Source organism: Primulina tabacum, chromosome 3 (assembly GCF_025594145.1).
Source record: "Primulina tabacum isolate GXHZ01 chromosome 3, ASM2559414v2, whole genome shotgun sequence".
NCBI classification, from domain to species: Eukaryota; Viridiplantae; Streptophyta; class Magnoliopsida; order Lamiales; family Gesneriaceae; genus Primulina; species Primulina tabacum.
The window spans coordinates 2,795,425-2,804,731 of record NC_134552.1 but is presented as its reverse complement, the minus strand read 5'-3'; the positions used below and the strand labels follow the sequence as shown (position 1 = coordinate 2,804,731).

The 9,307-nt window shown below is 36.7% G+C and overlaps 1 protein-coding gene across 4 annotated transcripts; it reads left to right on the top strand.

Moving 5' to 3' along the window:
- The first annotated feature begins 219 nt into the window (after window positions 1-219).
- On the top strand, window positions 220-9,047 carry LOC142539312 (pre-mRNA-processing factor 39-1-like). 4 transcript variants are annotated; one of them, XM_075644699.1, is made up of 15 exons: window positions 265-404; window positions 1,133-1,248; window positions 1,327-1,533; window positions 2,790-2,893; window positions 3,195-3,424; window positions 3,903-4,070; window positions 4,786-5,125; window positions 5,616-5,759; window positions 6,298-6,450; window positions 6,534-6,650; window positions 6,874-6,954; window positions 7,120-7,269; window positions 7,676-7,972; window positions 8,323-8,424; window positions 8,718-9,047. In XM_075644699.1, exons 2-15 carry the CDS (start codon window positions 1,152-1,154, stop codon window positions 8,808-8,810), a joined length of 2,283 nt encoding a protein of 760 aa, XP_075500814.1. In that variant the 5' UTR covers window positions 265-404; window positions 1,133-1,151; the 3' UTR covers window positions 8,811-9,047. The 4 variants fall into 4 exon arrangements, with proteins under 4 accessions (XP_075500813.1, XP_075500814.1, XP_075500812.1 ...); XM_075644698.1 differs by having other exon boundaries at window positions 220-270; window positions 1,133-1,533; XM_075644697.1 differs by having other exon boundaries at window positions 1,133-1,533.
- The last annotated feature ends 260 nt before the right edge of the window (window positions 9,048-9,307 follow it).

Below are 9,307 nucleotides of genomic sequence, written 5' to 3'. Positions count from 1 at the left end.
CTCAATTTGTGAAGAAAAACACAATTGAATGGATAAAATTTTATAAAAGTGTGTAGTTTAATATATTTTGTGAGTTTAAAATTTTTACTTTTACCGTAAATTTTTAATTTTAATAGCTTCGTTAGTTTTTTTTAGGAGGTTTCATTGTTATTATTAACTTTTAAACGAGTTCATTCAAATGAAACAAAAGCATGATCATAAATTATAATCGTAAAAAAATAGACGGACCGGATTCACACGCGGCTCTATCCAGACAATCCACCGAGAGGGGTATGTACTTCGCGCTAACGTTAGAATTCAATTAAAAACTTGTGCCCTAATTTTACATTTCCATCCCCTTCCCCAATCTGCCTAGGCACCAAAATCATCCTAATTTCTTCAACCGTCTTCATTTTGATTTCCAGGTGTAGTAAAATTTCTCAATGGCTCGAGGGTTGTGTGTTTCAATGACCTATGGGTGGTTTTTTAGTTGTTGGTGGCTGTTAACATCGCACATGAATAACTAAATTCCATTCGATTTACTTTCCGTTTTCGTTGAGTTTTCTTCCCGTTTCTGTGCCATGTTTTCTTTATTTGTTTGTTTGTGTGGCAGTCATGTGGCCTAGGGTTTTATAACGAAACCCTAATTTTCTTATTTGTGATAGTTTGTTGCATTCGAAAGTTCTGTCAATAAGGTTGCCATGTTTACAGATACTGTTTTTTGACACAAAATGACTCCAAAGCCTATGTTGTGTTTTTAGCTTTGATTAGTAAACTCGGGCAGTGTTAGTTTTTCGTCGGATGCTGCAAAATGATATTTCCATAACTAGGGAAATACTTCTCTTTAGGGAGAAGGTAATGTGTCTCGTGTAGTTTTCAAACACTGCTTGGATTCATATGCCCTGTGTAACAATCGGATTCTGAATTTTGTGCATGTTTCCAGTATTTTTTATTATCAAAGCCAGGCCCATGGTATAGTTTTATCAGTTAGATTTTTGACCTTTGGCAATTTAAAAGCAATGAACTGATCTTCCCTCCTTCCCCGTAACTACTTGTTCTTCAAGACTTAATATATATTGCACGTCAATGCAGAGTTAGAAGTATTGCCCAAAAGTAACTAATTTTTCCTTTCGAAATTGCTTGAATATGCCAGGCACACCACCATTCTTATCATGGAAGATAGCGAGTCTGTGTTGGCACAAACAACCACTATTTCTGGTTATTCTTCGGTAGATCACGATAATGCAAAAAATGCAGCTCTGGTGACTGGTGCATCTGTAGTTCAGGCTAATGCTATTGCATCTGATACAGCAGGTTTGGTTGCTTCATCTAGCTTTACGATTGCAGGCGTTTCAGTGGCACATGGATCCAGCATAGATCTTGGAAATTCAAACCCTACATATGTGAATGCTTCCATGGATTCAACCCAAGTTTCTGGTAATGGTAATAATGTCAGCAAGGCAAGGGAAATAGCAACAGATATTACTGAAAATGGGAGTGATTCAGAAGCCTATGTAGCATCTGCCGCGCAACATCATCCCGTGGATCGTTCTGGTATTTACTCTTGATGTACCAAATACATTTCCTGCCTAGGCATATATTTGTCAGTTTTAAGCACTTAATTTACTCATGACCTGGATTTTCATTTTAATACACACGTGAAAAATTATTCAACGTGGTTTTCCTAGCCTTTTTGGTACTCTTTGTCTTGGACATGTTTATAGTAACAAAAAAGGCATAGGTGTTAACCATAAAATGATGGCGATGCTGTATCCACATTTTATACAATGGCAACTTGAAATGGAGCTTTCTGTTTAATATACGCGGAGAAAAAATTATTGATTGCCGCACCTTTCAAGCTTAGGCGTTTGGGACTATCAGTTTCAACATGGTGTCAGAGCTAGTGGATCACGGGTTGGAACTCTCGGTGCACAAAAAACCCAATATATTTCTAAATTGGCCCCTGTGGCTTTTGTTGCCTAGTATATCCGACCACGAATTGGTCTCTAGTGGCTTTTGTTGCCTAGTATCCGACCAATTTGCATGAATATGTCTTGGATATGAATTTAATGCATATCTTTTTCAGTCTCATTGTTCGAACATATGTGGCAATTGGTTGTAGTGTCTTCCAAGGACTCGAAGAGCGTGAGCTCTGGGGACAAGTTGTTTCGACAATATCTATCATGGCAATGTGCTTGTTTTGAATGAATAAATTGTTCATTTTATTGACCTCCATCAGAAAAGCGCAAACTAATAAGAAAAGCACTTGGTATCTTAATGCAGCGTTACTAGTACTTTCGTGTAAAATATAAATGACAATTGATAGTTGCTAATTGTTTCCTTTGACACTGGACAGTGATTATGGATTACCTTATTATCCTAAGCATGCATCTAAAGAAGTATCCTTGTGCTTCAAACCTTCTCAATTGGTATAGCTGAAGGTGTATGGCTTAAGAGTGGATACCGTGAGGACTGTTGTCTACTAACACTCATTTTATAACATAGATCATAGTAACACAAATGAAAAAATTCAGGCATCACCACATCAATCAAAACATAATAATGAGTTCACAGAAATGAAAATGTAGTTGGTCGTTGATCATTGTTTTCACATGATAATGGAAATGGGAAAGGGATATTAGTATTCATGCATATGAAACATCCGCTTTCACTATCTTTTGGATAATTTTTCATACAAATCTGCTATTTGTTTCCTCACAATGCTGCCAAGAATAGAATTTATGTTGAAGATATCTGACACTTTCCCCATTATGAAAGGCTTAATTCATTTGATTCAAATTTAATGGCAGAACGGAGTGAAGAAGAAGATAGATTATGGAGCATAGTGACTACTAATTCCATGGATTTTAATGCATGGACTTCTCTAGTTGAGGAAACAGAGAGAATGTCTGAGGTATGCCTGATGGATCAAAGCTTTGTGGGTCCTTGTTTCTTTCTTTCTTTTTTTCCGATTTGTCAAGATTTTTGCTTTGTGTGGGAGTGAGTATTATATTCTTATTGCCACCCTACTGGTTGAAAATGTTTTTCAATTCCCTACCAATTAGAGTTATAACATGATGTTCTCAAACTACTAAAGCATATTAATTGACTTTCATATCATTTCTTCTTTGTTATGTTGCTAAGGATGTTCTAAACTTTTAATGATGCATTATTTTACTTTCATGGTCATTCATTGAAACTCGTGTTTTTTGCAGGGTGACATAAATAAAATTCAAAAAGTTTATGATGCATTTTTGGCTGAATTTCCTTTATGTTACGGTTACTGGAAGAAATATGCTGATCATGTGGCACGCCTCAACTCAGTGGACAAAGTCACAGAGGTTTATGAGCGAGCTGTTCAAGGAGTTGCCTATTCTGTTGACATGTGGTTGCATTATTGTGTATTTTCCATTTCCTCTTGTGGAGATCCTGATACCGTCAGAAGGTCTTTTATTTATTTTATTCATTTTACTTCAGTGTGGTCATCCACTTGAATGCTGTTGAAATGCTTTTATTGCTAACCCACTTCATTTGTCCGCGTCAGCATTTACCGAAGTATTTCGTGTTAAGGTTTGTAGGCAATGTACTCCTATTAAACATCCCATGGTTCTTGTTTTGGTGGCTTATTTATATATTTTGGAACTATAAAAATTGTTGCACGCGCTAATTTTCCCAAGGCTATAATTATCGATATGTCTATGCTGTACGGAACTTTACCACTTCTGGAAATGGTACAACTCCTTTCGGGAAAGTAATGGCAAATTATTTTGAAAAAAATTTTCTCTAAGTGCAGTGTTTTTTGATTTTTTTTTTTGTGTGAATTAACACCACACCATTCTCTTTTTTACTTTTGGGTAATAAGTTTGGATTACCTGTATCTGTATTAAATGATCCAATTTTCTTTTCCTCTTGTGGTGTTTCAGGCTATTTGACAGAGCATTAGAATATGTCGGAACTGATTACTTGTGCTTTCCACTTTGGGACAAATATATTGAGTATGAAATTTCACAACAAGATTGGGCTCGTGTTGCCAATATTTATACACGGGTTCTGGAAATACCAAATCAGCAAATGGATCGCTACCTCGAAGGGTAATTTTTTTTACCTGTCCTATTCGTTATTATCGATAGAATATAACTGACATTATTCTTAAAGAGTGAAATCTCATGTTAATTTTCCTTGTGACAAATCAACATGTTCATGCTGATGTGTGCCTGCCAAATTTCTTGTCCACAACACTTTGGGATAGAAGCAGTGAGTTTCTTATTTGGTGTGGCTCGAGATGTTTTGTTTACCATCAGGTCCCTTGACCTAGTCTGTTTATTTGCTTTGATGGTTTCATGCCAACCCTTTATATGCACTGCTAGTAAGGAAGGTCCAGTTGTGAATATTATCTATGACCCTGTCGCTGAATATTGGATGTTCCATTGGCACTAGTGTTATACCATTGACTGACAGACCATGGACCAGCTATTTTCTTTGTGTGTCTTTGGAAGTTTGAATTTGATTTGAGTATCACTCCATGACGACACCCTGTAGGTATTTTGAGTTTTCTGAGGTTTAAAATCGAGAGCTAGCCAACTTACAATTGTTAGTAAGATCATATTCTTAATCACGTTCCTTCATTTTGTCCCTTTCTTGTTCGTTTGTCTAAAGCATCTGATTAGTGTGAAGCATGTGATTCCGTGTTGCGTTGTATTCTGTGGTTATTTGTCTTGGTATATATATGATTTCTTCGTCAATATGGTTACAGATTGAATGAAAATCTCATGATTGATGATTTTAACCGTTATGCCTGCTGTCCAGGTTTAAAGAATTGGTGGCAAGTCGACCTCTATTGGAGTTGCGAACAGCTGAGGAATCCACAGCAGCTTTTGGTCAAGTAAATGGAGAGGACCCTTCTAGTGCTATCGAACAGTCTTATAACCCTGTTAGTGCCAGCTTAAAAGATGCCGAGGAGTTGGAGAAGTATTTTGCCATTAGAGAAGAGATATATAAGAAAGCTAAAGAGTTCGATGCAAAGATCATTAGTTTTGAAACTTCTATTAGGAGGCCTTATTTCCATGTGCGGCCCCTTAACACAGCAGAGCTTGAAAATTGGCACGCCTATCTTGATTTTATTGAAGTCGAAGATGACTTCAATAAGGTATCCGTGTTTGTGTTTGTATTGGACATTTTTTTATTTAATCTTTGCATGTAGCTTTAGTTGTCCTTGTTATGCATTGACTTACAGTTAAGTAATATGTGCCGCCCCATATGCTTTATTGGCTAACCGTTGGAGAAGCATCATTTAAAACGGGGTATTGAACTTGGACTTAAGCATGGGACTTCCATTTGCTTTCTATAAGGCTAAGTACTTCAAACTCTCATTCGTGAGTCAAAATTCTGGGTTCATGATGTGTTGTCCAACTCAATATTTGTTTTAAAGTTCCAATGTTATGAATGCAGGTCTATATTATCTTCCTAACCATCTATCTGTCAGTCAAGGAGGGTCCCTCCTGTCATATTTGAGGGGCCTCCTATTCCACCAACGGAGGATTCCTTGTGCATTTCTCCTTTGTAAATTTTCTATCGTATCTTAAAAATTCATCATTTGAATTTAAATACGGTAATATGTCACTCTAACGACCTGCCAGGTTTTCAAGCTTTATGAAAGATGTTTGATTGCATGTGCCCTATATCCTGAGTACTGGATAAGATACGTTTTGTGCATGGAAGCTAGGGGCAACATGGAGCTTGCCGATAATGTACTTGCTCGTGCTACCCAAGTGTTTGTTAAGGTATGAATTCCTCTTTTACTTGGATCTATGCTGTCCAGCTATTTCTAATCAATCATGGTATGTCCAACAGCTCAGCGACTCAAATCTTTATAACCTACATTTTTTTGATTATATTTTTCATGAATTTGCCTCGTATGCTCTGCATTCCTTTCTTATATTATTCAGCCATACATATGTATTTTGTATGTGCCACCTTATTTTTCGAGGAATATAACTGGCGAGCAGAATGATTTTTGATCGATTTTTTTTTAAATTCTTACGCTATTATTTAGGACTAAAATATATTAAGAAATTTGCATGTTTGAAATCGTAAAAAGGAAGAAGAATGGAAATGCATCCTGTACAATTAGTGAATAAGATAGTTTTTTGCATTTTAAAACTTCCTAACAAGATACATTGACAAGTTTTCCGTCCGTTTTTGTGCTTGTGAATCTAAAGGTGGTTATTAATCGATTTATATTTGCTTTGATGGGGATTCAATTTTAGTCAGGGGAATATAAATTTATTTGCTGTGCTTTATTATTGTATCTCTGAACAGAGGCAACCGGAGATCCACCTTTTTGAGGCTAGGTTTAGGGAGTCTCATGGTGACATTTCTAGAGCCGAAGCTGCTTATCAGCTGGTGCACACCGGAATTTCGCCTGGACTTCTAGAAGCAATAATTAAGCATGCCAACATGGAACACCGACTTGTAAGATTGCTTGATTAAGCTATGTAAGATTTGGATATGGAGAGGATTGACTGAATTGTTCTTGTTATTTTTAATATTTCCAGGGAAATCTGGAAGCAGCTTATTCTATATATGAGCAGGCCATTGCAATCGAGAAGGGAAAGGAAAATTCACATACTCTGCCTTTGTTGTTTGCTCAGTACTCACGTTTTCTATTCTTGGTATGTTTTATGTTTAAAAAAAATTATTTTGCTGCTAACTTCTGTTACTGCTAGTTGAAGGAATCGGTTTCTGGAAATGTTGAACATAACTTGCTGCTCGACTAAGTGTTACTTGTTTATCTCCTGGAGGAAGCCTCACTAATTGCTAAAATGTTTTGTGCTCTAATACAGATGAAGCATGTGCTATTTTTTGACTATGACATCTCACATATCTAAAATATAGGTTTCTGGCAATGTGGATAAGGCGAGGGAGATTCTCGAAAGAGGGGTGGAGAACGAGCAGTTATCAAAACCATTTTTGGAGGTTTCCTCTCTTTTTCTATCTGCACCAATCTATCTTCCTCTCTTCTCTTTCAAAATGAAACAATAGAAACGGAAGAGCTGGAAAATGTAAAACACGTGTTTGTTAGTTTTTTAGGGGCATTTTCTTTTTGAAGTTTATTTAATCCTGCAATTTTTATGATTTCAGGCAATGATCCACTTAGAATCAATTCAGCCTCTTCTGAAGCGGATCGATTACTTGGATTCTTTGGTTGAAAAATTCGTAGTTCCGAATATTGGAAACCTAGTTGTTGCAAGTGTTTTAGAAAGAGAGGAGATATCAAGCATTTTTTTGGAGGTAGTTTATACTTTATATCATATACATTTACTTGCCTACAAGTGCTTAGAGGTTTCGGCAGAACCTGTCATGTTGACACCTTTGTCTACACTGTTTCTAAATTATTTCTATGGTGGTTGTCTTAGCCTTTGTATAAGTATTTTTGCTCTTATACGTTGGTCAATGCAAGAGCTTAGTGATGGATTTGCTGTTAAGTGTTCCATGATATCTCTTTTCACCCGTGCTTCAACTTATGAGTGTTACGCAGTATGTCGTGTGAACCTCTAGCTTTTGAGTTTTACATGGACTTCTCATGTATATATTTTAATTTTGAAATATTGATGCGGTTTATTTCTATGGATTTTGGTTCTCATTAATTTGGCGGACGAATGGTTAGACTTTTAATGGGACCACTTTGTCTTTTCAGTTCTTGGATCTTTTTGGAGATGCACTGTCTATAAAGAGGGCCAGTGATCGGCATGCTAAGCTGTTCTTACCTCACAAGAGCGCAACAGAGTCAAAGAAACGCCACTCAGAGGATTATTTAGTTTCAGACAAGTCGAAATTTGCAAAAACAGTTACTTCACACTCTGTCCCTTCTGTAATGAGTGAATACCCCAGCGCACAAAATCAGTGGGGGGCTGGTTATGGTTTACTAGCTCAAACTTGGCCCCAAGCCTCACAAGCTCAAGCTCAACAGTGGACCCCTGGCTATGCGCAACAGGTACTTGCACTAATTTTATAGAGCTGGCTTTTAGTGCTACTTGACCATTTGATGAAAACAATTGGAGTTATTGTTATGCAGTTGAGATTGTTTTCATATCAAATCAATCTTATGATGTCTGCCTAAAGCGTGACAGATGGGAAATTAGATTATTGTTTGACTATGAAGTTTATGTCTTGAAACGTAAGTTCGAACAAGAACATTAATATCTGTTGTGTAGTTTGAGGAAAACAGGCAATTCTTCCACATTCCAGGATTTAAAACGGATCACTCAGTGCAATCTCACTCACCAATGTTATTTTCGTCATCACATTGGAGGAAAGTCATATTGTGTATTTTGGTCTTTATAGGCTATGTATGGTAGTTATGGAACAAGCTATCCACACCCACAGATACCTATATCTGTGCCCCAAACTGCAGCCTATGGAACGTATCCTTCAACTTACCCTCAGGTAACTCAAAAGTTAAATATCTATCTAACCAACTTCTTTTCCACCATTCATGTTTTTCAAGTTGTCTGTCTATATTTCACTTCTGGGCAACCCATAGGCCTCGAAACCAGTAACTCCCATGTTCTAGATGGCATTTGTCTGTTTTGTTTGGATTCAGAGATTTTCCGACTCACAGAAGCAGCACAAATACAAAATTCATGTTTATAGCTTTAGCCCGAGTAAAGTTTGCTTCCTGTCCTGTCAACAGAAAGTGTGATTATTAACTTAACTTGATTTCCATTTTCCCCCAACAGACTTATGCACAGCCAGCAACAGCTGCAACTATGACTCCAGCGCAGCCATCCACAGCTGTTCCACCGGCCACATATTACAGCGGTTACTACTGAAGAAGCAAATGTCATCCCTGTTTCCAATCTTGAAGTCGACTGTCATTTTCAGGAAGGGTAGCTAGCGTGGCAACCCGTTTAAATGTTGACTATCCCTTTGTTCCTCAGTATTTATTTCTTGTTGCGTCCCTTCGGATATTTATATATTTAGGATAGGATTAGGAGTTAGGCCCAGGATACACCGACGGGAGATGATATATCTGGGGATTTCAATTTATATGCATCAGTTTCAGACTTGCCGGTTTAGTACATTGTGATGGAGTAGCTTTTGTAAGAAAAAAAGTTTTTTTTTAATGAAAAAGAAATGTTTTTACAACAATAAAAAAAAAGAATTAGACGTCTAAAGTATGATATTCAACTTCAATCATTTATTGTTAGTTTCTTTTCAAAATTTAAATGTTTTTTTTTCACTAATGTGTCTAAATTTTTATATTTTTTTGTTTGCTAAAAAAATTAAGAAAAAACTATGTGTGAAAAATATTTTGTTTAGTATTTTG

Coding starts and splice junctions, on each gene's coding strand:
- LOC142539312 (XM_075644698.1), top strand. CDS start 1,152: ATGGAAGATAGCGAGTCTGTGTTGGCACAAACAACCACTATTTCTGGT. Junction 4,071..4,785: donor ATGGATCGCTACCTCGAAGG/GTAATTTTTTTT, acceptor CCTGCTGTCCAG/GTTTAAAGAATTGGTGGCAA. Junction 5,760..6,297: donor CTACCCAAGTGTTTGTTAAG/GTATGAATTCCT, acceptor ATCTCTGAACAG/AGGCAACCGGAGATCCACCT.